This window comes from Ovis canadensis, chromosome 17 (assembly GCF_042477335.2).
Source record: "Ovis canadensis isolate MfBH-ARS-UI-01 breed Bighorn chromosome 17, ARS-UI_OviCan_v2, whole genome shotgun sequence".
In the NCBI taxonomy this organism is placed as follows: domain Eukaryota; kingdom Metazoa; phylum Chordata; class Mammalia; order Artiodactyla; family Bovidae; genus Ovis; species Ovis canadensis.
Window position 1 is genome coordinate 17525695 of NC_091261.1, and position 26806 is coordinate 17552500.

Genomic DNA, 26806 nt, shown 5'->3' on the forward strand with positions numbered 1-26806 from the left:
GACATCTTTCTATTGTAACCTGTCATTGCATTTACTTACAGTTTGCAATTATATATTTACTCGTCTGGTTCTTTTGTTTCCAGCTGTTTTCTCTGCTTCCCTCAGACAAGAACTCTTGTGTCTGTTCATCAGGTAATCATAGTGCCTGGCACATTGGCTTACACATAGTATGTGTTCAGTAAAGAATTGGTTAATAAATAAATGATAATTATAGCCTGCACATTCAGTTTCCTTTTTTTCTGATTTAAAGTGGGGATACTGGTTCTTTTGGAGACAGAAAGGATTCATTTCAGTGGGAAAGGCCATGGCAGAAGTATTTTTTAACCTATTACCAGTAGGAGTGATAGGTTATAATAGTGTTCCAAATTTCCATGATTAGTGCCTTTCAAATTACAGTTTTGAGTTGCTCTATCCAAAAAGTACCGATTGTCCTTGAGATGAAGGAATAGGCAGATTACAGCATAAAGTGCAGGTTAGCACAGTTTATATTTAAAAAATAGCAAGGCCAAATTCTTTGAGCTTCTCTCTAGTGTTTAAAAGTAATATTAATTTGAAACTCTGTTAACAGTGATGGCAATTCCTTGGTGGTCTAGTCATGAGAATTTGGCACTTTCACTGTGGTCCAGGTTCAACCCTTGGTTGGAGAAATGAAATCCCATAAGCTGTTTGCTGTGGCAAAAACAAACAGACCCAAAAACCCCCAAAAAATAAACCCCAAAACAAAGGAAAACAGTGTTATATAACAGGGATATGTGGTGTTGGAAGCATTTTCTGATTCTAGTCTCTACAGTTTACTAGTTGGAAGGTACTGGGAAGAACTCACTGAACCTCTCAGAGTCTTAGTTTTCCTCCTGTAAACTGAATATAGCAAAACCTTAAAGATGTTATTGTGGAGAGTAAAATTTTATATTTTGTATGTTTATATTAAAATACATTTGTATTTATAGCACATAGCTTTATATACGTTTATAATGTGGGTTAAATAGTTAAATTTCTTACTGCCTGAATTTGAATTAGTTTATGTTCTGAATAATCTTGTGTTATTTAGATTCCAACTTTAAAGGGACACAGAATTTCTGATACCATTGCCTTTACTGTAATTTAATTTTTTTCTTTCATTTTCATTATAAAATGCTGGTTTAGAATACAGATAAATACATTTCCTTTTGAGAACTGTTATTTAAGTTATTTTGTTGATTTTTTATTTAAAGAATGAATGCTAATATTTTTAAAAATATAATTTACTAAAAGCTTTTCAAGGATGAAATACTTGAAATAGTATTTGTGTGATCATAAGTAACTTCTGGTTAATATTTTTTAACTGAACTCCAACTATTAGAGGTAACTATAAATAAAAATTGAAGCTTAAGGTAATATAATACCAATTCAGTACATCAGTACTGTTTTGTGTGTGTATTTAAGAATGATTAATTAAGTCTTTTTTATTTAAGTCCTGGAAACCATTTTAACTGACTTTATAACGTAAATACAGACCATATATTTGTCTCATGATTTCTTCCATGAAAGCATGAAGAAGTGAATTATTGAAAAGATAAAAATAAATTTGTTTGCTTTCTGTCAGAGTTCATATCCACAGCTAACCTTGATAGAAGACCAGAGTGATTTAGACAAGTTTGCTTTGGAGATTCATAACATATGCTTGCTGGACAGAATTGAGTTATCTCTGCTCTGGAGAGTAAGTTATTGTAGCAGGAGCTGACAGAGATGAAGATAACTGAGGGAAATTCAATTACCTTTTAGTGTTTTCTTTCTAATAGGATTCTTAATGTGAAAAAGATACTTAGATGATGCACCCCGTTACATGTGAGATCTTCCTTGATACCTGTTTTCAGAATACCGTGAACATTTAGTTCCAAGCTGTCATTAAGCATGAAATAGGCAGTTTACTCTTAAGAATAGTTTTGATTGAAAGGTCTAAATTTTACTTGATATCATTGGCGGTCTTTATAATCACTGACTACCCTCTGTGGTTTTCTTTAACAAAATATGTATTATTTTTTCTGAGTTTATTATTTAATACGCTGGGAGCTTTTTCTTTCCTCTTCCTTTCAGATGACCTTCCTGAAAGTATCTTGTAGCTTCTTAGTGTTGTTATAATCGTTATCTCTCCATCTAATTATCATATACTCAAGCTAGTCAACCTTGTGTAAATGCTGTTAGAATCCTCAAGTTTTCATTTTCGCTTTGCTTTGTCATTCTGCCAGAGTTTTTGCTAATGCAGTCTTTCTCACTCCCTTTTACTGTTCTGTGTCTTGCATCCTTGCTTCTCTCCTTTCCTTTTCATCTCCAGTCCTGGAATGAAAATACTACAACTGTTCTCTTGATATGACCTAGTTATACTTACCCATTAACTCTTTTTTATTCTTTATATTCCTTGATTCTGTACCATTTGCCATTGATGGTCAACCCTTCCTTTTTGAAATTTCTGTTTTGACTTGACTTTCTTACCAAGTGCTTTTCTGGTTAGTTTTTAACTTCTTACGGTTCTCCTTAAGTTTCATTTCTTCTCCATTACTTACTGCTTTACCAAAAGTATCAGTTTGTTACTTTTAACTTGTGTCATTTTAAATAATTTCATATAATGTCAGCATTATGTAAAAATTCTATGTAGAAGACATTAAATGTTTTTAAGTGTAAGTTTTTAAGTGTAAAATTCTTTTATTTATTGTCTTCTGTAGGTAAGTATAACTTTGTAAGCTATGAGCAGGCACAGAGCGAAGCGGCTCTTTACTCTCTTCCTGGGCGCCTTCTGCCTCCTCACCTTTGGAGGAAGCCACTGTTAGTTTCTTGTAAATCTTGTCCAGGTTTCTTTATGCACATAAATAAAAATATGAATTTATATTCTCATCCCCTTTCCTTCTATAAATGTTACCATATCTATAATGTTTTATGCTTTGCTTTTTTAAACTTAGTGTTTCTTGGAGATTTTTTAAAAATACTTCCATTAGCAGCATATGAGTGTCTGTTTCCTCATAGAGCATGTTATCAAACTTTCAGACTTAGTCATTCTCACAGATTATGCATGGCAGTATGTAGCTTTCGTTTGTATTCTCAGTATAGTTTTCACTTTGCATTTCCGTTTTTATAAATATTTTTGCCAGTTTGTTGACTCACATATGGTGGAATTTTTGGTGTCCCACAGGCGTGTTTTACAAAATATTTTTGTTCTTGAATTTATGAATGCTTTCTTTCATGGCTTGATATTTTGATTTGTAGTTGGAAAGGTCTTTTACCCATGTAGATTATAAAAAATTTCTCCGTGTTTCTTCTACCATTTCTAATTTTATTGTCTTAAGTTTAAATATTTCATTTACATGTAATCTATCTTAGGATAAACTGTGATATGAATCTAACTTTATTTTACATGACAATATAATTTTTTTTGTACTATCTACGAAGTCCAACAAATTTTCTCCTCTGATTTGAGATACCATTGTTAGCATATACCAAATGCCTACGTGTTGGGGGATTTTTTAAAAAAATTTAATATTATTGTCTATATCTCCCTATTAGTCTCTGTGATTTCCTGTATTGGTGTTGATCTTTATTTAAATTACTGAGAACTTATAGTGCATTTTAATATTAATAAGGCTCTGTTGTTTTTTTCTATCATTGACTTCTAAAATATTTTTCAGAATTGCTGTGGCTAGTCTTGCTTAGCTAATATGTTAGATTCAGGTTATTTTATTCAAAAACTATTTTCATTTGATTCTGTTGAGCTTTTCAGGTATATAAACACTTCATGTATAGATATTGATAGTTTTTCCTTCGTATTTCCAAGTTTTATTCTTCTAATTGCTCTTTCTTATCTAATTGATTCGGCTTATTCAGTTATTGTTGAAAAATAATAATAGTTATTGGTTACCATATTTTGTTTATTAGGTTTTATTTGTTATTTTACCATTCTTCTCTCTATGAATTCAGCTTGTTTTAGATTCCACAAAAAAGTGAAATATTCATTTACTTCTGTTTTGTTTTCTCATATTAATGAAAAATTTATCCAATTATGTCATCTTTAATGGGAGCAGTGGAGTTCATAGTCTGCTTTTTAAATATTAGATATTCATGGCTTTTTAAATATTAGATATTTATGACAAATATATCCAATTATGTCATCTTTAATGGGAGCAGTAGAGTTCATAGTAGGCTTTTTAAATATTAGATATTTGTGAATTGACTGATGCCATTTTATCCTAATGATAGTACCAACTGATTTTTATCAGGTCATTACAAGTTATATTCTTTCATTTTAAGCAGTCATAAATAATATAAATGTATTGGTTTTTATGATGATGCTTGAACTTAATTTGTGCTTAATTTTATTATAGTTGTATAATAGCTAAGAGCATATGAAACACTTCTATATATCTATAATCCTAAATCTGTTTTTTATTGATTTGTTTAGATTATCATGAAATAAAACCAACAAACGTGTCATGTAAAAATAGAATTCAGATATCCTAGCGTATTCACCTGAGAACCCCTAACTTAAAGACAAATTTTGTTAAGATCAGTGTTCTTTTTTTAATTAAAATATACTAATCTAAAGGTTACGGGAAAAAAGAAAGAAAAAAATAGAGAAGAAAGAAAAAAATCTAACAATGTAGAATAGTGTAAAGTAAAAGGAGAACATTCTCCAGTATCTTTTTCCTTACCATACTCCCAGGATAATGATTGGCACATAACTTTTCAGGCTTTTTATTATTAATGTATACTTTATAATTGTATGCATATATGTTTCTTGTATAATATATATTCAGCCCAAAATGGAATTATATTATGTAAATTGCTATGTATTTTAAGTCAATAGTTACTAAATTTTCATTTGTGTATGGACTCTTGAGAATCTGACCTTGAGAAATATATACAAATATAACCATGAAATTTTGATTTTTGGAGGTTTACATATTCTGACTTGAAAGTATCTTATGTCACGGTCTCTGCGTTTTCATACATCACTTTTGGCAGCCATGTAGGGGATATAGAGGCTAACCTTTCACTGATATTTCTTTTTTTTTAATGGATATTACATTTTCAGATTCTGGCATAGGTTAGAATATTCTTACTGGAGACTTGGTGAGTTACTTATATCCATTAAGAATGTTTTAAAATTGTCTACTGAGGGAAGCAAACTTTAAAGTAGGATCCATTTATTTTAATTTCAATACCTAGTATAGGCTTAGAAAATAAGTTCTCAATGGAATGTTAAATTAATGAAAACATCAACTAATAGAGAATATAGGGTTAATAAAGGTTTACATAATCAGCTAACAAAAATTTAGGGATACAGTCTTTTCACATGAGATCTTAGATTATTTTCAGTTCAGTTCGGTTGCTCAGTCATGTCCGACTCTTTGCAACCCCGTGAACCACAGCACGCCAGGCCTCCCTGTCCATCACCAACTCCCAGAGTCCACCCAAACCCATGTCCATCGAGTCGGTGATGCCATCCAACCATCTCATCCTCTGTCGTCCCGTTCTCCTCCTGCCCTCAATCTTTCCCAGCATCAGGGTCTTTTCAAATGAGTCAGCTCTTTACATCAGGTGGCCAAAGTATTGGAGTTTCAGCTTCAACATAAGTCCTTCCAGTGAACACCCAGGACTGATCTCCTTGAGGATGGACTGGTTGGATCGCCTTACAGTCCAAGGGACTCTCAAGAGTCTCCTCCAATACCACAGTTCAAAAGCATCAATTCTTTTAGATTAAGAAAATATTCTTTTGGTATCCTGGTATAAGCATAAAGAAAAGTAGTAGTAATTATCCTTCCCTGTATTATTAGTTTGCCACTGTTTTTCTTTGTCTCTCTGACTTTATTGAAAGAAGATTGAGAAATAAATATTGTGTATATTTAAGGTGCACAACATGATATTTTGATGTTTGTGTACCCTGTGAAATGATTGCCCCAAATGACCAAATTAACATATCTTTCAGCTCATGCTGTCTGTGTTTGTCTGTGGTTGACCACTTGCGATCTAAGCAGATTTCAAGTATTCAGCATATTCTCATTAAGTATTGTTGTCATAGTGTACATTAGATATACAGAATTTACTAATCTTAGAATGTAAATTCTGTGCTATTTAATCAATATCGTCCCTTTCCTGCCAGTCTGAAGCCTCTAGTATGAGTTTGAATTTTTTGTTTTTGGATTCCGCATATAAATGAAACCATGCAATATTTGTCTTTTTGTTTATGGCTTGTCTCACTTAGCGCATTGCCCTCCGATTCATCCATGTCATCACAAGTGGCAAGATTTCCCCTTTTTGGAGGTTGAATAGTATTCCCAGTATATTTTGTTTATCCATTTGTTGATGGATACCTAGTGTGTTTCCATATTTTGGCTATTTTTAATAATGATGCAAGGTATTTGGGAGTGCATGTATTTATTCAAGGTAGTGAGTTGTTTCCTTTAGATATAAAGAAATGGTTTGCTAGATCATATAGTAGCTCTATTTTTAACTTTTTGGGAAACCTCCATGCTGTCTTCAGTAGCGGCTGATCTAATTTATGTTCCCACTGACAGTGCCCAAGATTTTCTTTCCTCTACATTCTCTCCAATACTTGATATTGCTTGGGTTATGTTAGACTATCAACTGTATAGTAATCTTTAAATTTCCTTTCATTCAGTCTTTAAATTTCAGAAAATTTTTTGAAACTGAAACCATAAACATGTTTTCTCTGTTTATTTTCTCTTTCTACTAACTTTATGTATTGGTTCTTACCTGCGTGTAAAATTGGTGGACTGCAGAATAAATCTGAACTATTTAAACATTAGTTGAAGAATAAACTTTTTTTTCATCTTTGTCCACTTTTAAATTTTATATTCTCATTATTGAATTCCCCAATTTGTCTTTTAGTGGTTGAAATACAAGGCACATGAAATAGAATGGCAGTATATATATTTTTCTTAGTAACTTTTAAAGTAAACTTATACAGTAAAAATATTTTCAAGTGAACTTCCCATTTATGCTTTGCTGCTTGTCTTCTCTTGTTTTTATTTTATTCTTTCTTATTTATTCCCTTGTATCTTTTACTCCTGTTTGGAACATCTCAGCTTAAAATGTGTTAGTCACTCAGTCGTGTCTGACTCTTTGTGACTGCATGGACTAGTCCACCAGGCTTCTCTGTCCATGGAATTTTCTAGGCAGGAATGCTGGAGTGGGTAGCCATTTCCTGCTTTAGTAACTGAGAAAGGGATGACCAAGGTTCATGATAACTTTTTTAAAGCTTAGCTTTATGCCTTCTATTTCTCATGATGGCTCTATATTGGTGATTAATACATTCCACTGTCTTTGCAACATTTCTTTCTTGAGGTACACTTTACATAATCAATTCTGTCATTTCCTGAAGAGATGACTGATCAGTAGATCTTGAGTCATCAGAGCTCAAGATCACAGCTTGAGTCATAATAGCAAAGCAATAGAATGGCAGTTCTTATCCTGGCTTTGGTATTTGTTCACTAGTATTGTGGTTTTAAACATACTTCTTATCCTCTTTTTATATACTTCTTCGTCTATAGAGCAGGAGTAGGAAAATGGTATGCGTGACTCTCTCTCTCTCTCTCTCTCTCTCTCTCTCTATCTATATAGACCCACACACATATAATTGTAGCTTTGGATATTATTTTATTTATGTTAGATGAAAATGATGTTGTAAACAACCATGAGAGTGATAAAATACTATAGATAGATTGGTTGAGTAAAGGACTATGATGAGTCCTTTTAAACGGCCAGATCACTGTAGTTTGAGCACTCAGCCAGTGAGACCACAGATGACTTTAGTGCAGTTTCACGTAGTTCTGACTTTCCAGTCAGATAAGCTTTGCATTAATTTTGACTCTGTCCTTTACTGACTGTGTGAGCTAAGACATTAATGTCTCATGTGAAAATCAGGATAATTATGGTGCCTACCTATAGTAATGAGGAGTAATTGGGATTTGATAATTGTAAAGTGCCTGTTACGTGCTGCTGCTGCTGCTGCGTCACTTCAGTCGTGTCCGACTCTGTGTGACCCCATAGACAGCAGCCCACCAGGCTCCTCCGTCCGTGAGTCCATACTAAATGTTTAATGATGCAGCTATTGCTGTTACTTCAAAATGAAGAGTAATTTTTTAATTCTAAGTAATCTCAAGGATTATTCAAGGAATGCGTGTATGTCCCACACTTACTCTAGAATTCTTACCTCTGCCTTAGGGCCTTGGTCCAGTCGACTGCTCTTGTCAGAACTCTGGAGGCTGTCTCTTAGTATCATACAAGTGGCTTTCCCAGGAAGTAGCTGTTTCATCTTTATCCTGTTGCTCAAAGCATGGACAAAGGCTTTTCTTTTTCTCCTTTGTAGGCCTCGAAATGATGAAAGACATCACAGTGCAGAAAAGGAAAGCTCACTACTGAGTTTTGCATCTGCTAATTCATAGGCCACACTCCTGCAGAGGAGGTTTTCTCTTGACCTCTGTCTCTCTCCTGCTTTGCCAAGTTGCAGGGGCTTGTATCAGCCTCCTCACATAGAGATCTCTCTTGATCACATTCCTTCTTCCTTTGGTACAGGCTGACTTGCATCCAGTCTTAGAATAAAAAGAATGCTGGGCCTTACTAAGTCCAGGGTTCACCTTTTTTCCTTCTTCTGGTTAATTAACAATGGGACCATCAAACTCCTTAAGGAAAATTCTCTCTGGTTTATCATACATATTCTGGTTTATCTTTCACACCTAGACTCTTTAGTCATAGTATTTCTCAGTCCATTTCCAAAGTCTGCTGTATTCATTCTGGAATGCACTATTTTTAAAGCTTCTTCTAGGGTGTGTTTTAGCTTGTCTCACTTCCTATTTTAGCTTCTTGATAATGGCCAGATTAAGAACTAGGCTCACAGCATTTTCTGCTGTCAGTCTTCTATGGGGGGTAACTTCTGAATAGGAAATACACATATCTACACAGGGCACGTGCGTGCAGGTACATATTTTTTAAAAATCCTTTTTAGAATAACATGTGAAACTAAAGAAGCTTTCATTTTTGGGACAAAGGAAGACCATTGTAAAGTAAGCTGATGTGATGCTTCTCTAGCTTCAAGAAACAGCTATATTACTGGGCACTCCGTTAAAGGTAGAAAGCTATAAAAAAGCAAAGGAACTATGGCCCAGGTGAAATGGAATTCATACCTGTGAGCAAGGCTGATCAAATTAAATTCAAACTGAAAAATATATTTTCTTCAGTGTGTTCTCATTAGATTCTAATAATGTAAAATATAGTATCGATAGAGAACTAGATATCTTACTGCTGTTTAAAAATCTCTTCTAGGAAAATGTCTGAATATACTCCCTTCAGAAAGATAAAGCCTGTATTTAAGGTTTCAGTTTATGATATATCCTAGTTATCTTAACAGTTGACCAAATCAACTATTTATATGTTAAACCATTTATAAAAACCTTTGAGGAATAATCTTTTTAGGAAGGAAATGGGTAAACATACATTAGGCACCCAAGGAAGATATAAAGAAGCATGTACTGGTTTACTTAAAAAAAGAGAGCGCTCTGGTAATTGCAAGTCTTATTCTGTTATTCTTAAAAGTTTTTTATTTGAGCTGTTCTCATTTTTTTGCCTCTATTTTGCTGTATTTTATTTCTTCTATCTTAAATGAACCCTTTTTTCTCCCTGGAAAGTTACTTAACCTCTCATTCCTTTGTGAAACCCTCACTGGTTCTGAATAGTTCTTTTCTGTTCTTTCCAAGCACACTGTGAATATCTTTCTTAGCAAGTATCTCACATTGTAATTATTTTTACTCCGTGTCTCTCAGCTACATTCAGATGATGGAAGACAAGGGACTGTTTGCAGTATAGTTGGTTAACTTCATGACTGAGTCTACAGTAAGTGTTGGGTGTTAGTGTATATGCCTGTCAACATTCTGATTGTTTTATGTCTATGCATATTAGAACTTTATGAAAAGCGCATCACATTATATCCTTTTTCTATGAGGAAACTGAGGAATGGGAGGTTAAATACCTAGCTTGATCATGAATATGTCAGAGCCAAGATTTAAACTCAGGTTGTCTGGCTCCAGAGTCTGTGTTCTTAACCACAGTATTAACTATGGTTTCTTAATGAATTAATCTGTTTCTAACTTTTCGGTTTTCATGCTTGTTCTTAAACTACTGTTATTTGAAATTACATATATCTACACACACACACACACACACACACACACTACTTTCAGCCTCGTAAAAGTAAGATGCCTTAGTTTTGTATGATTTCCAAAAAACCCAATGGTTAGGTAGATACGTTGAGTTAAAAGATTATAGGATTTGTTTAAGATATTCAGCTCTTGTGCAAATCAACAAAAAGTAAAGTTTAAAAAATAAAAACTTTTGAATTTCTCTCTCTCTCTCTTTCACTGTATGTATGTTTATATGTATTTGTATATAATTATAATCTTACAGGAAGATATACCTGTCTCATTATGAATTTTAAAATATATATAAAATTTTGAATTTAACTCTATTTAAATTTCCTGTCAATTGTATTGATCACCGATACTAACCACATTTTACTTTATTTACCAAACTGATATATAATGTATGCAGGCATTGTTAAAGAAATCAGTTTGCCTTTATGAAAGCTGTTTTGGTATTTACTTACAAATTTTGTAATTTTCATTGTTAACAAGTAACTCTAATGTAGCAGTGAGATAATGTAAACAGTGTTGTTATGTGTATTTTACATGCAAGTGGAAACTGTAACCTTCTTCTTAGTGTTGACTTCACTTTACAAATATGTAAAAGCTTTTGAAACCCATTCTTTTATTCTCTAAAGTAAAACATTAGAACTTATATTAGCCCTCTGATTATTTGAAAATATTGTTTTAAGTCTGCAATTGTAAAGATAAGAACCCAGCACATCGTATCCAGTCCATTAAAACAATAAGAAATGGAAGTGATACTTTGATAAGTGTTCTGCCTGTTTTCACCTTGAATGCTATTATCAGGGGGATGATACTATATCTATTTCATTGGCTTAGACTTTTTCATGCTGAGAGAAATCAATACTTCGAAGTGTTGGATGACAGAGGAATCACTTTAGAATTAAAGGTGGCTGTCACACATTGTCATTGGTTGACTTTCGTTTGCTGTTGGATTTTTTAAGCTTTTATTTTTCTAAGTTTTTCAGGAGGCTCTGTAACATTCCCACGGACAACATTTTTTTATTTTTAATGGTTGGACTTTAAATCTGAGTTGAGATTGAGTGCAAAGACCTCCAAAATTGAACTGTTAAAAAGCTTCTTAATTTGTTGTCCTTTAGATGATTGCCCTTTTAAATGGTTTACAATGAGACAAACAATTTACAGTGTAAGTAATTTTGAGATAAATTGGGGCATAAGGTAGTACACTTAAAAGTGTTTACTGGAAAGCGTGTTTATTTAACTAAAAATATAATATTGTGTCTAGCCATGAAAAAGAATGAAGATAGAACTTCATGTCTTGAAAAGGAATGACGGATAATTTGATTTTACTTACACAGACAGTACATTCATGTTAACATGACTACACTTGTAGAAAACAGCCAAACAGGGACGAAGTAGAAGAGAGGAATTTCTTTATCATATAAGTCATTGCTTTTTAAATTTGACTATAAATTTCTTTTAAAAACTGAAGCGCAAACTTCTGAAGCCAATACATTCCAATTGCTTAATTAACAATAAATGTTAGTAGATTAGAATAACGGGTTATACAATATTTTAAAGATTTTAGCCTTGGACTTTTTAACTGAAATTTATTTTTATATCACAATATTATGCAAACTTAATGAAAACTTGCTTTATAATCTGTTTCTCATAAAATATACTCTAGAAAAATGTGTGCATTTCACATGAATTTACCTCCTTTTCTTAATGCTAAAGTGGTTGTGAGAAGCCTTGTGCATTTATATATCCAATCACAACCCTTTTTTGTTCCATTAAGCTAAATAATGTCATTTTATCTAATGACTTACTTGCTTCTGTTTTTTGCTTTTAATATGTAGCTGTATGTTTTTTAATCATTGTAATTTCTTTTCAGTTTTTGAACTTTACAAAAATTGAATCAAAGTCAGTTTTCTCTGGCATTTTTAGTTCCAGTGTTATGTTTGTGAGATTCATTTCATTTGTTACGTTTTCTTTTTCATGATCAATACCGTATATTATTCTGTTTCATCAGTAGAGCAGTGGTTTTCATACTCTGTTCTGCTATTGATTGGCAATCCATTTTTTAACTGTTAATATCAGGATCTGTGCTGCTTGAATGTCTTTCAGTGTACATGCTCACGTGTATTTGTAGGGTGGATTTGTTGTTCAGTTGCTCAGTTGTGTCCAACTCTTTGCAACTCCATGGACTGCAGCGTGCCAGGCTCTATTAGCCTTCACTGTTGCATGGAGTTTGCTCAAACTCACGTCCATTGAGTGGTGATGTCATCCAGCTCTCTCATCCTCTGTTGTCCCCTTCTCCTTCTGCCCTCAATCTTTTCCTGCATCAGGATCTTTTCCAGTGAGTCTGTTCTTCACATTAAGTGGCCAAAGTACTGGAGCTTCAGCTTCAGCATCAGTCCTTTCAGTGAATATTCAGGGTTGATTTCCTTTAGGACTGACTGGTTTGATCTCCTTCCTGTCCAAGGGACTCTCAAGAGTCTTCTCAAGCCCACAGTTCAGAAGCATCAATTCTTCAGTACTCAACCTTCTTTATGGTCGAACTTTCTAGAAAAAACATAGCTTTGACTATGCAGACCTTTGTCTGAAAGTGCTATCTTCGCTTTTTAATATGCTGTCTAGATTTGTTACTGTTTTCCTTCCAAGAAGCAAGCGTCTTTTAATTTCATGGCTGCAGTCATCGTCCTCAGTGATTTTAGAACTCAGGAAAATAAAATCTGTCACTATTTTCAGTTTTTCCCCTGCTATTTACCATAAAGTGATGGGACTGGATGCCGTGATCTTCATTTTTTGAGTGTTGGGTTTTAAGCCAACTTTTTTACTCTCTTCTTTGACCCTCATCAAGAAGCTTTCTAGGTCCTCTTCACTTTCTGCCATTACAGTGGGTGTCATCTACATGTCTGAGGTTGTTAATATTTCTCCCAGCAATCTTGATTCTGCCTTGTGATTCATGTAGTCCGGTATTTCTCATGATGCACTCTGCATATGAGTTCAGTAAGCAGGATGACAATATATAGCCTTGACATACTTCTTTCCCAATTTTAAACCAGTCCATCGTTTCATGTCCAATGCTGTTACTTCTTGACCTGCATGCAGATTAATCAGGAGACAAGGTGGTGTGCTATTCCCTTAAGAATTTTCCACAGTTTGTTGTGACCCACGCAGTCAAAGGTGTCAGCATTGTCAATGAAGCAGATGTTTTCTCTGAAATTCCTTTGCTTTTTCTATGATCCAGCGGATTTCGGCAGTTTGATCTCTGGTTCCTCTGTCTTTTCAAATCCAGCTTGTACATTTGTAAGTTCTTGGTCATGTACTGCTGAAGCCTATTGGGAAGGATTTTTGAGCGTTACCTTGCTAGCATGTGAAATGAGCGCAATTGTGCAGTAGTTTGAACATTCTTTGGCATTTCCTTTCTTTGTAATCGGAATGGAAAACTGACCTTCTCCAGTCCTGCGGCCAATGCTGAGTTTTCTAAATTTGTTGACATATTGATTGCAGCACTGTGAAGCATCATCTTTTAGGATTTGAAATAGCTCAGCTGGAATTCCTTCTAGTTCATTTCATACTATGAACTAGCTTTGTTCATAGTAATGCTTTCGAGGCCCCCTTGACTTCACTTTCCAGGGTGTCTGGCATGGTGACTGACCACCTCATCGTGGTTACCTTGGTCGTTAAGACCTTTTGTGTATAGTTCTGTGTATTCTTGTCACCTTTTCTTAATTGATCTCTTCTGTTTCTGTTAGGTCCTTACCGTTTATGTCCTTTATCGTGCCCATCCTAGCATGAAATATTCCCTTGCTATCTCCAGTTTTCTTGAAGATATCTCTAGTCTTTCCCATTCTCTTGTTTTCCTCCATTTCTTTGTATTGTTCATTTAGAAGACTTTCTTATCTCTCCTTGCTATTCTTTGGAACTCTGCATTCTTTGGAGCTCTGCATTCAGTTCGATATATCTTTCCCTTTCTCTAATACCTTTCCCTTCTCTTCTTTCCTCAGTTATTTGTAAAGCCTCCTCAGATAACCACTTTGCCCTCTTGCATTTCTTTTCGTTTGGGATGGTTTTGGTCACCGCCTCCTGTACAGTGTTATGAATCTCCATCCATAGTTCTTCAGGCACTCTCCCCACCAGATCTAATCCCTCAAATCTATTTGTTACTTACACCGTATAAATTTAAAGGATTTGATTTAGGTCATACCTGAATGGTCTGGTGGTTTTCCCTACTTTCTTCAGTTTAAGCCTGAACTTTGCATTAAGGAGCTGATGATCTGAGTCACAGTCAGCTCCAGGTGTTGTGTTTGCTCGCTGTATAGAGCTTCTGCATGTGGCTGCAGAGAATATAGTCAGTCTGATTTCAGTACTGACCATCTGGTGATGTCCATATGTAGAGTTGTCTCTTGTGTTACTATGACCAGTGATTTCTCATGACAAAACTCTGTTAGCCTTTGCCCTGCTTCATTTTGTATTCCAAGGCCAAACTTACTTTCACCTCCCGGAATCTCTTGATTTTCTACTTTTGCATTCCAATCCCCTATGATGAAAAGGATGTCTTTTTTGGTGTTAGTTCCAGAAGGTCTAGTAGGTCTTCATAGAAACCATCAACTTCAGCTTCTTCAACATTAGTGGTTGTGGCTTAGACTTGAATTACTATGATGTTGAATAGTGTGTCTTGGAAGGGAACCAAGGTCATTCTGCCATTTTTGAGATTGTACCCAAGTACTACATTTCGAACTCTTTTGTTGTCTATGGGACCATTTCTTCTAAGGGATTCTTGCCCACAGGATTAGATACATGATCATCCGAATTAAATCTGCCCATTCCCGTCCATTTCAGCTCACTGACTCCTAATACATTGCTGTTCATTCTTGTTGTCTCCTGTCCTACCACGTGCAGTTTACCTTGATTTGTGGACCTAACATTCCAGGTTCCTGTGCAGTATTTTCTTTACAGCATCAGATTTCACTTTCACCACCAGACATATCCACAACTGAGCATCGTTTCCCCTTTGGCCCAGCCTCTTCATTCTTTTTGCAGCGATTTCTCCAGTCTTGTCCAGTAGCATATTGGATACTTTCTGACCTGAGAGGCTCATCTTCCACATGATATCTTTTTGCCTTTTCATACTGTTCCTGTGATTCTTGAGGCAGGATCTCTCCTCCATTAGACCGTGTTTTGTCAGAATTCTCACTATGACCCATCCCTGTTGGGTGGCCCTACACAGGATGGCTCATAGCTTCACTGAGTTACGCAAGCCCCTTTGCCCAACAAGGCTGTGATCCATGAAGGGGAGGGTGGACTTGACTGTAAAATATTCATGTTTTCCTAGATACTGCTGCACTATCTTGCAAAAGTGTGTACCTCTTCCAACATCAGTGTGTACCTCTTCCAACGTCAGTGTGTAACCGTTCATATCACTCCACATTCTCATCAATAGTTGTTTGCCACTTTTAATTTTAGCTTTCTGGTAGTTGTGTAGTGATATGTCACTGTGTTTTATTTTGGATTTTCTTTACAAATTAAAGTATGCATCTTTTCTCCTGCTTGTTATATATTATGTTCTTTTTTTAAAAGAATTTTTGTGTAGTACCTCTTTGTCTTTTACCTAGTTTCTTATTAGTTATCTCTTACTGTTTATCAACCTTACTGATTTATAGAGTGCATTGACCTACTTGGTATATGAGCTATTTTTTTCCAATATGAATATTTTAACTACTTTCTTCCCTGTTAGTGCCTTGCCTATTCATTTTTAAGAACTTCTTAAATATACTTTATTGAGTGATTTATGTATAACATACTCATTTCAGGTATTCAGTTGGATGAGTTTTGACAAGTGTGTGTCTTTGTTGCTGTTGTAATCAAGATACGGAAATTGTCCGTCATCTTGGGGAATTCCCTTCTGTTCCAGTGCGGTCAGTTCCACTGCACATACACACACCTGGGTGTCATGGTTGAGTCGCTCAGTCGCGTCCAACCCTTGCGACCCCATGGGCTCCTCTGTCCATGGGATTCTCCAGGCAAGAGTACTGGAGTGGGTTGCCATGTCCTTCTCCGGGGGATCTTCCCGATGCAGGGATTGAACCTGGGTCTCCTGCATTTCAGGCAGATTCATACACATACCTAACTGTAGGCGACTGCTCATCTGATTTCTGTCATTATAGATAGTTTGGTGTGGTATACAGTTTCATATAAATTACATAATGGGTGCTCTGATGTCTGGATTGTTTGGGTCAGCATGACATTTTTGATACTAATCCACATTGTTGTATGTGTATTACTCTTTGGTTTTTTATATTGCTTAGCAGTACTACTTTGTTTATCCATTCATCTGTAGGTGTATATGGGGTAATTTCCACTGTTTGGCTCTAATGATTAAAAGCATTATGGGCATTTTCATACAATTCATTTTTGTGGAAACGTGTTATCATTCATTTCGAGGAAATACCTAGGAGTATAATTGCTATGTGCTGCTGCAAGTTTGTATTTAGGCTTAGGAGAAACTGCCAGACTATTTTCTAGAGTAGTTGTAGGTTTTACACTTCATCAGGCTAGTTGGTAGGTATGAGATTTCCCTTTGTTCCCCATCCTTGCCAGTATTTATTGTCAGTTCCTGTAATTTCAGCCCTTCTAGTGTGTATATAATGGTAGAGTGTTGTGGTTTTTAGTTGAATTTCTCTGCTGACTAAGCATTTTTCACATACTTATTAGTCATTTGTATATCTTTTGTAAAATGTCTAGTCAGATCCTTTGTTTATGTTTTTAAGTTTGTTTTAGCAGTGTGTACATGACCTTGCCAGAGTCCTAACAATCCCTTCCCCCTGGCAACCATGAATTTGTTTTCTAACTTTGTGAGTCTTTTTGTTTTATAAGTTCATTTGTATTATTTCTTTTTAGACTCTACATGTAAGGGTTTTCATATGATATTTCTCCTTCTCTGTCTGACTTCACTCAATATGACACTCTCTAGGTCCATCCATGTTGCTGCAGATGGCCTTACTTCATTCTTTTTAATGGCTGCGTAATATTCCGTTGTGTGTATGTGTATATATATACCACATCTTTACCCATTCCTCTGTCGATGGGGCCTAAAACCTTCACTATAGTGCGAGTACTTCCTTGGTATTATCGTTCTCCAGTTTGTGAGTCACCTACCCAGCAGGTATAGGATTTGATTTTATCATAATTGTTTCCCTTCTACCATTTTGCTGTGGCTTCTCCTTTGTCCTTTGATGTGGGGTATCTTTTTTTGGTGGGTTCCAGTGTCTTCCTCTCTGCCAGGTGGATTCTTTGCCACTGAGCCAGCAGGGAAGCCCTGCAGAAACAGTAGTGATTAATAAATCTTAGATGAGATATTGATTACTTTTGTCATGGAATTTCAGTACAAGATTATACATTGCCCTTTAGATGAATTTGTAAGGTTCATGATATGAGAAGAAAGAATTATAGGCTAAAAATTTAGTCTTCTGATCTCTATGTCAGAAGCTTTATCTATCTCTTTTATACTTTAATAAAACTTTATTGTATAAAAAAAAAATAAGTTTGTTTGTCTTTACGGCACTGTAGGAATTCTTTGTATTTCCTGTAAGGAAACCTTTTTTCAGTTATACATATGGTGAATGTTTTTTCTCATTACCTTTCCATTTTCTTTCTTTCTTAATTCATTTCTTTGTTAATTGCAGGAAAATTGCTATACAACATTGTGTTGGTTTCTGCAGTACAACACTGCAAATCAACCACAGTCACACATAAGTCACCCCCTTTTTAGCTCCACTCCCCACCCAGCCTGCCCCTTTAGGTCATTACAGAGTGCCAGGCCAGGCGCCCAACTTCTCACTTGGTACCCGTTTTTCTCACGGTAGTGTGTAAATGTTGATGGCACTTTGTCCATATGTCCCACTCTTTCCTTCCCTCACTGGCCTTTTCGTTTTCTAAATGGTGACTTTTACAGGGCAGATTTTATCAGTTTCACTAAAGTCTAATTTGTCAAGTTTTTTTTATGGTTATGATTTTCTTTTACACTCTCCAACCTATGAATTTTAGTCTTAAGTATTCTCTGCCTACTTGAAGTTCATCAGATTTTCTGATTATTTTTTCTAGAAGTGCTAAAATTTTAACTTTTACATCTATATTTTTTATTCATTTTGAATTAAACATTTTGTGTGTGATATGAGGTGAAAACATGTTTTTTTCTTTTTTTGCTCCTTTGAGAGTGGCCAGGTGTTTCTGTATCAGAAAAGGCACTCTTTTTTCTGTATTGAAAAGGCACTCTTTTTTCATTTCATGATCTATGCTGTCTTGATTTCTTATTTTACAGTGTGATTCAAAGAGTATAAAATTCTACAGTTTCATCTTTCCTTTGTAAATTTTTTTTCTTTTTTGTTCAGATATATTTTAGACTCAGTTGTCAATATATCCTTAAGAAAGCCTCCTAAAGTATTAATTAAGATTGGATTGAATCTATAAAATCAATTTGAAAAGTATATATTTTTTAAAATACTGAGATTTTAAATCTATGAACATTGTATGTATCCTCAGTTATTTAGTCTTAGTTTCTCTTAGCAGTGTTTTATGGTTTTCATTGTGTAGACTTGAATATGTTTTTATATTCTGCTAAATATTTCACATTATTAGTGGTATTGTTAATTGTTTTTGAGTTGATTATTGCCAGCCTGTAGGTACATAATTAACTTTTAGTATATTGACCTTTTATCTAAGAAACTTGTATTGTATATTCTCGTAGTTTTTTCTTAGAATGCTCAGAATTATAACACAGGGGAATGCATATACAAATGAAGAGTCTGTTAGTCTTTCCTTTTCAGACTTTTTGCTTACTTGTTTATTTTTTGTCTCTGCTGGTTAAGATCTCTTTTACCATATCGAATAGAAGTCATGAGAGAGAACATAGCACTTTATTTCCAGTTTCAGTTGAATAATTTTTATAGATGTCCTTCCTAAGGAAGTCTCTTTGTATTCTTGGTTTGTGGAGCACTTGTTACTTAATTAATTTATTTTCATGAAAGGGTTTTGAATGTTAATTATTTATTTAATTAATTACTTAAAAAAATGATTTAGATGATATGTTTTTCTCCCTTTTTTCTGTTTTATGGTGAATTATGCTGATTTATATTTAAATATTAAGTCAACTTTGCATTCCATAGATATACTCTACTTAATCATGATATATAGTCTGTTTTATAGATAGCTGGATGGTAGTATTTTGTTGAGTTTTTGTGTTTATTTATGCAGATTATGTTATTATTTAGTTTTCTGTTCCTTTAATGCAAAATTAGTTGCAGTGTATTCCTTAGCCTCTGTCATCTGAGTTTAAGATTTGTATTATTTCTTCCTTAAATATTTAATATTTTCTAATATATTTAAATATATAAAATTTACTTTAAATGCTATTTTATCCAATTCCCACAATTTTTTCTAATTTTCCTTGTGATTTCATTTTTGCTCCATATTTTTTTATTTGGAGGTGAATTGTTTAATTTCCAATTATTTTGGATTTTTTGAGATTTTTTTCCACCTTTTATATTGAGGTAGAGAATCAAAAGGACCTCTAGATTTCCGTATATTTTCCTCTGCATGAGTTCCTCTTCTCTAATAGTTTGTCTTTCAAATTTCCCTCTTACTTTTTCAATAGACATCTTTAAATTTGTTTCACATATAAAACCTATAGGAAAAGTATATTTTCCAGCCCTTGAAAATGTCTTGAGGCTATTTGGGTAGTAGTGTATAATCTAGTATATCTGGCAAATAGAGTGTGGATAGACAGTAATGTAAAAGATAATATTCCACCTTATAGATGGCTACACATTCACAGATCTAGGCAGTAAAATTTATTCTAATTTTTCAATATTTTAAACAATTATGTAGTTTTTGAGGATGGGATCTACACATCTATGTCATTCCAAAGCAAATTTTTTTAGAAATAATTCTGGGACTTCTCCTAAAAGGGCAGAAGATTCTTTCAAGAGCTGAGTTGTGAGCAAATAAAGATCTACATTAGGGCTGTGATGAGTGGTTAGAGGCTTAGCTGGGAATGATGGGGTATGACGTGAGGGAAATTGAAAAGTCACAGATGACAGAAATAGAAAACCGTTCCCTTTTCGGTGTCCTGGCGTGTTTGGGATAAGATGGTAGGTTGCACGTTTTAAATTTTAGGTGCCTATTGAATGATTGGAGACTGTCATACAGATAGAAATGTGGGATCTGAATTTGGGAAAACAGCTGAGTCAGACATGAAAAACTTGACAGCTACATCTAAATTGATAATAGCAGATGATGGTGGGAGTGGGTGATATTGCCAAGGGACATATGACAAAGCCTTGAGAAAATGCGAGCATCCTGGGAGGTAATGAAGAGGAAGGCTGACCACCAGAAAGGTCGTCAGAGTGATGGCAGGAGCATAATAGAGAAATCTGCTTGATTTTAAGTTCGTTCCTCTCTGAGCAAAGGACATACAGAGACATAACATCTGAAAGGAAAGGCTAAATGTGATATTGTCTTTACTTCTTTATTTAAAGATCCAGAATAGTTATTTGAATTATAATTGATCCGTCTAAATTGCTTCTCTCTTCAGTTAAGTGAATTATTTAATAACTAGATTTATCTTATGTTTTATTAATTCTATATTAATAAATCTTAGATTTCTTTAGCAATAATCAAATTCAAATCAAATATATTTGAATTAGTTCCCAGAATGCTGTTTTCTGATTTTTTTTATTTTAAGATTCAGATTGGGCAGGAAGGTCATTGTTGTGATGCTGTATTACTTAATTCATGTGTTGCTTAAAGTAGGAAAACAGGAAAGTTTATGTGAAGTAAAACTGAATGAAAGTCCTAGACCTGGCAGGCTTCCCAAGTGGCGCTTGTGGCAAAGAACCCTCCTGCTAATGCAGGAGACATAAGAGACCAGGGTTCAAACCCTGGGCTGGGAAGATCCCCTGGAAAAGGGAACGGCAACCCACTCCAGTATTCTTGCCTGGAGAATCCCCTGGACAGAGGAGCCTGGAGGCCTGCAGTCCATAGGGTCCAGAGTCGAACGCAACTGAAGCAGTTTAGCAGGCACACACTAGACATGGCCCTTGATGGTATTGATAGATGGTACATTTTGGTAAGGTCTTTTGGGATACCTCCACTTAACCCTTAAACACAAGCGTGCACACACACACATTCCTTCAATAAGTAACATGTGTTTGATCTTCAGGCAAATATTCCTCATCTGTGCTTGACTTTGAATGATATGTCATATGTTGAATATGTTATTGTTTTTTTTTAATAAGAATGTGTTCATCTTTAAAATTACATTTTAAAGATGCTTTTAAGAATAGATGCAAGTTCATTATATCGTTACAAAACATTCTTGTTTGGTTTCCTTTTATCATGTTTTAAGGTTAGATGTGACTCTAATGTTCCACAATGAGACAGAGATTGATAATCAGGAGAGAATAGCCCTTTAATGTGATTTATATCTATAGATTTTATGTCAGATATGAAAAGTTGCTGTTTATATTATAAAGGAGGATCCATTAAAGAGCACTTTAAACCATTTCACTATTTAACTTACTACCTTGGACTCTTCTTTTTAGAATTATGCCTTTTAAAGCAAACTTTAGTTGCCTACCAAATGTTTTGAAGAATATGACTTGATAAAGTTAAACTGGGAAATGCATACAGGTAGCCTGTTTAATAATGTATTTTTTGGTAATTTTGGTACATTTAATATGAGGGTATCTGGTGTTTCAGGGGAGTATTCAAACCAATTATTTTTTAATTTCCATCAATGACTTTAATTCCCTCTTACTATCAGGTGAGGTTAGATAAAGGCACCCTGTGTGTACATTAGGGGTGTTTAAGCTGTACACATTCTGACAGTGTCTTACTATCAGGTGAGGTTAGATAAAGGCACACTGTGCGTACATTAGGGGTGTTTAAGCTGTACACATTCTGACAGTGTCTGCCGTTTTGTCCTGTTGGCTTCAGTGTATGGTTGACTTAGATGTGAAGTAACCCACAGAGGGCTGCCTATTCTGGAATGAGTCTCTGAAAATATCACATAATAGTTGACCTTTCTGTTAACTGTGGAGTAATTCCCTAGCTATCTTCACTTAAACTACTCCCCTCAAGTGTTTCTTAATCATACTTTCTTTTCTTTGCTCAAATCACAATGTTGACAAACTGAGCTGTTTTGGGGTTTGTTTGGCTCAGGCTTTCAGTTTTTACCATGGCCTCTGGCATTTGCCTGTGTGTGCATGTTCATTCGCTTCTTCATGTCCGACTCTTCGCGACTCTGTAGACTGTAGCCCTCCAGGCTTCTCTGTCCATGGGATTGCCCAGGCAAAAATGCTGGAGTGGGTTGCCATTCCCTTTTCCAGGAGATTTTCCTGACCTAGGGGTTGAACCCATGTCTCCTGCATTGCAGGTGGATTCTTTACCTCTGAGCCGCTGGAGAAGCCTGGCATTTGCCTATAGTATTTTATAAATGAATCTCGTTTCTAACATAATGTATTTTTTCCATATCAGTGTTTAGGTAAAAGAAGTACTTTCCTTTTAACAATATACAGAAACTAACCTCCTAGAGATTGGCCAAAATCTTTGAAGTGTACAATCCTTAGAGGTAATATAATCCTCTCATTTTGCAGATGGGAGGACAGTTAGACCTGGCAAGGTAAAGTGAGTTAGTTGCCCAAGACTGATAAGAGACTCTGCCAAAGATGATGCTTTTGTCTGGTTTTTGATTTGTTTCCCAATCTTATGTTTATTCATATGTATAAACATATTCATATATATTATATTATTTGTACGAAGTGGATTTTGCATCTGCAAATTTTGGTATCCATGGGGGTCCTGGAACCTTGCCCCCTTTCCCCCACCCCCTTCACGATAGCAAGAGATGACTATACTTTTATTCTCAATTCCCTTCTCACTGTCTAGAATGGGGATTCTCCAGGGCAAAGGCTATCAAGCTGATTCACCCTTTGATCTCAGTAGCCTAATGTTCTGTACAAACCGAGAGATATTTGATTCATTATGCATTTGCATAAACACCATATCATTTGGGTTGCTTGTGGTATTAGGAACAGAAAACCCAGATCATACTGGACTTCAGTGAATGAACAGGAGCTTATAGGTTCTTGTAAAAAAATCTTAAAAAAAAAAAAAAAAGGTCTCACAGAAAGTTTAAATTAAAGGTAGGCTGGTCTTTGGTTGATGCACAAGTTCATGATTCCATTCAGAGGAAGCTAGTTTGTAATTCGCATACCTCCGCTCCCTGTGGGTATTGTCTTCATCCTCAGGCTTGCTTCTCTTCTGGCACAGAAAGACCTCTCCTGGAACCATGTACTTCCTCTTTTACACTCCAAGAGAAAGGAAGGAACTATCCAGCTAAACTGACCTTTTAAGTAACAAGTTTACATTAATCATTATTTTTTTTTAATTTTAAGCAATTAATTAGGTAGTATAGCATCTTAAACATGATGCCACAAGTGTCCATTCCAAAAGAAAAGAAATAAGCATCGTGGAAACTAGTGGTTGTGTTGTATCTGATTATTGCTAAAGAATCTTAAATTTGTTTTGGCAAAAGTGATGTCTAAGAAAGTACTTTTCAAACTTTAATTTAGAAATCACCTGGAGATCTCATTAAAATCCAGGTTTTGATTTAGTTGGTGTGGAGTGGGACCTATAATTCTGCACTTTTAATAAGTTCCTAGGTTATTCTAGTGCTGGTGGTCCGTTTTGCATAGCCAAGGTTTAAAAGACCGCACTGTTTCTGGCATTTTCTAAAGGTGTTGAGAACTGGCTCAGTTTACTACTGCCAACCACCAGCATCTCTTTTCTGGACCTGTGCAGCCTGATGACCAGTCTCCCTCCTTAAGCCTCCTGTTCCTCTGTAATTCATTCTCCAAATGGAGCTGTGTTGATCATTTTCATATGTAAATCAATCGCATCATTCTCTCAATTAACCTACTGGTAACCCATTGCGTTAGGATAGAATCTAAACTCCTTACCATAACTGCAGGGTACTAAATGTTGCAACCCCTGCCTGCCTCCCTCTCCAGTCTCTCTACATACCATTCTTCTCTTTGTTCACTTTGCTTTAGTTCTTTGAACCTCCCTTCATGCTACGTGTAATGTGGACCCCGCATCTTCTGGCTTCTTCTCTTTATTCAGGTCTCTGCTTAGATATTAACCACTTCTGAGTGTACCTCATGAATGACTACAGAGAAGTTCTTGAGGGATTGTCGTACTGAGATGGTAGATCACCAACTCTGTCAATTCAACTCGTGATCAATGTAAAAGTCACTTTAAAGTTTTGTTTGGTTCTGTTCATATTAGAGATTGTTTCATCATGCAATTAAAGGGGTTTTCCCCCGTATTTTTATATTAATGGATGTTTCTTTTTCCTATCCAAGTCACTGTGTGCCCAGTATTCAGCAGACAAACGAGAAGATGAGAAGATGTGTGATCATTTGATAAGAGCCGCTAAACATCGAGACCATGTGACGGCAACTCAGCTAATCCAGAAAATTGTCAACATCCTCACAGACAAGCATGGAGCCTGGGGAGATTCTGCAGTGAGGTAAAGAGACACCTTTAGGACTTGGCCACTGATTTTCTGTGGAAGACCTGGGTTAAGATGAATGGCTTTGATCAAATGGAGATGATCAAGACCAGATGAAGAACAGAGTAATTTAATTTTATAATTTATCTTCTACTATGAATTTAAAGCAAAGGGGAAGGAGAAAATCAGTATGGATATAGTTATGGATTTTTATGGATATTTCAGTTTCCTTCAACTACTCTTAAAGGAATAGTTGCTCATATATTTATTCATTTTGAAGTGAACTGTTAATGAAGTTGTTGATTTAAACTATTTTACTTGTAGCACTTATATCTGAATTTATACAAATACAGTATTTTATTTGAAGAAATGATTCCCTATTTATACTTTTTAGTTTTTAGCATATAAATTTGAAAACATAATAATATGTGTTGTCTTATTGAGTTTTTGTTGCAGATTACTGGGCTATGATGACACAATATCAGCTTTAAAATTTTATTTACTATATCTACCTCCTTTTCAGGTTACCAAACTGAGCAAGAGAACTTAGTTCTAATTTTAGAAAGAAAATATTTAAATTACTTTCTCAGACTAAGGAATTTAGATGTCATGAAATTTAATCTTTTTGGAATATTTTATTCTATAAGTTTTAGGAACGTGTTTTGACTCATTTAAGTAATGTTAATGAAAAAGTTCTTTATTTTCCACTAGAAAAACATTTTTTAGTTCCTCATTTCTGCATAACTTTTTCTGGAAGACAACAACAAAGGAAAATAGTAAATAGCTTGTTTATTATGTATAGGTGTAACTGGTTTCTGCTTGTGTTTCAAGCAATTTATGTGTTTAGCAAAGTCTAGTTTAGAGATTTTCCAGTAAATAGAAAATGATTTTAGTTTTTTTAAAGCTGAACTTTATAAACTAGTTGAGTTGAAACCTATCTGTTTTGGGATGTTTCTTAGTACAGGTATTTGCTAATACAGAGAAGATCTGTTTCATCATGCTTATCTTGAAAAATACTTAAATGAATCTCGTTTCTTGGCATATCATTTTTGATGTTCAGAAGACAAACAGGTCAAGACAAAAGGACTGAGAAAAGGCAGAAACCGTGTTTGTTTGTTTGTTTTAATCGTATTCCAGCTGATCTCAGCTGCAAGAGTGGTCGTGGGAATGCCATGAATTACTGGGTCAGAGCTCTCTAGTGCCTTGTCTTGCAGCATATAAAAGTCCGTGGGTGTATATATGGAGGGGGACTGAGGAAGAGGAGTTCTGTTGAAGGCTTTAGAGTTTCATTATACTTTAATATAACAGATGTGTTATGGTCATTTCAAGACCAGGTTGTATATATATTAGGAGATTACTTTGATGTATAGTGGTTGGCACATATTGGGAGCTCAATATGTGTTTGTTGCTTATTTTTTTAGGCTTAAATTTTTTTCTTTAACATAAAGAAAGTTTTGGAATTTTAAAATGAAAATGTTTAGGCAACTTACACCAAATGGGTCTTTTTTATGACATCAGAATTCTTTCTAATGATAGCTATATCTTTGTATAGCATAGATATATGCTAAGCATTTTTTTTTCTGAAGTGACTTTTGTGTAATAAAATATCTTGGAGAACTAAATGGACTGTGAAGTATATTTGTCTGTAAATAATTAGTGTTTCTGTAATAGAGTTATTCAAAGGCTTCAAGTCTATTATTCTATAGAGCCAGGAAAAAATGGAAGAAAATTCTGGAATTTTAATGTTTCCCCAAATTGACAGAACATTGTTTACTTTTTGCTCCCAAATGAAAACAGCTGTCAAACCGCTTGCTTTTAAATGCATACATTTTTAATTAAGAGCAACAACAAAGAGATACATCATTGAAAGGAAAATTAATATTAGTATTGATAATTTTTTTGTATAAATCGCATAACTCACTTAGATTTTATTAAAAACAATGCTGTAGCAAAAGCACATTGTGCCTCCATGCTGATATTTTTGTCGTTATATTTAGTTCAGTGTCCCATTCAACTGTTACTTATTTAGAACACCTGGTTACTCCCTAATGCCTTTAATACA

General features: G+C 34.8%; 1 protein-coding gene across 5 annotated transcripts in view; it reads left to right on the top strand.

Annotated features, from left to right (window-relative positions):
• LRBA (LPS responsive beige-like anchor protein) overlaps positions 1 to 26806 on the top strand; it is a 748427-nt gene that overhangs the window by 317439 nt on the left and 404182 nt on the right. For all 5 annotated transcript variants that reach the window (XM_069556712.1, XM_069556716.1, XM_069556715.1 and 2 more), the window contains exon 37: positions 24596 to 24762. In XM_069556712.1, coding sequence (XP_069412813.1) covers positions 24596 to 24762 — 167 coding nt within the window. The remainder of the gene's footprint in view (positions 1 to 24595; positions 24763 to 26806) is intronic.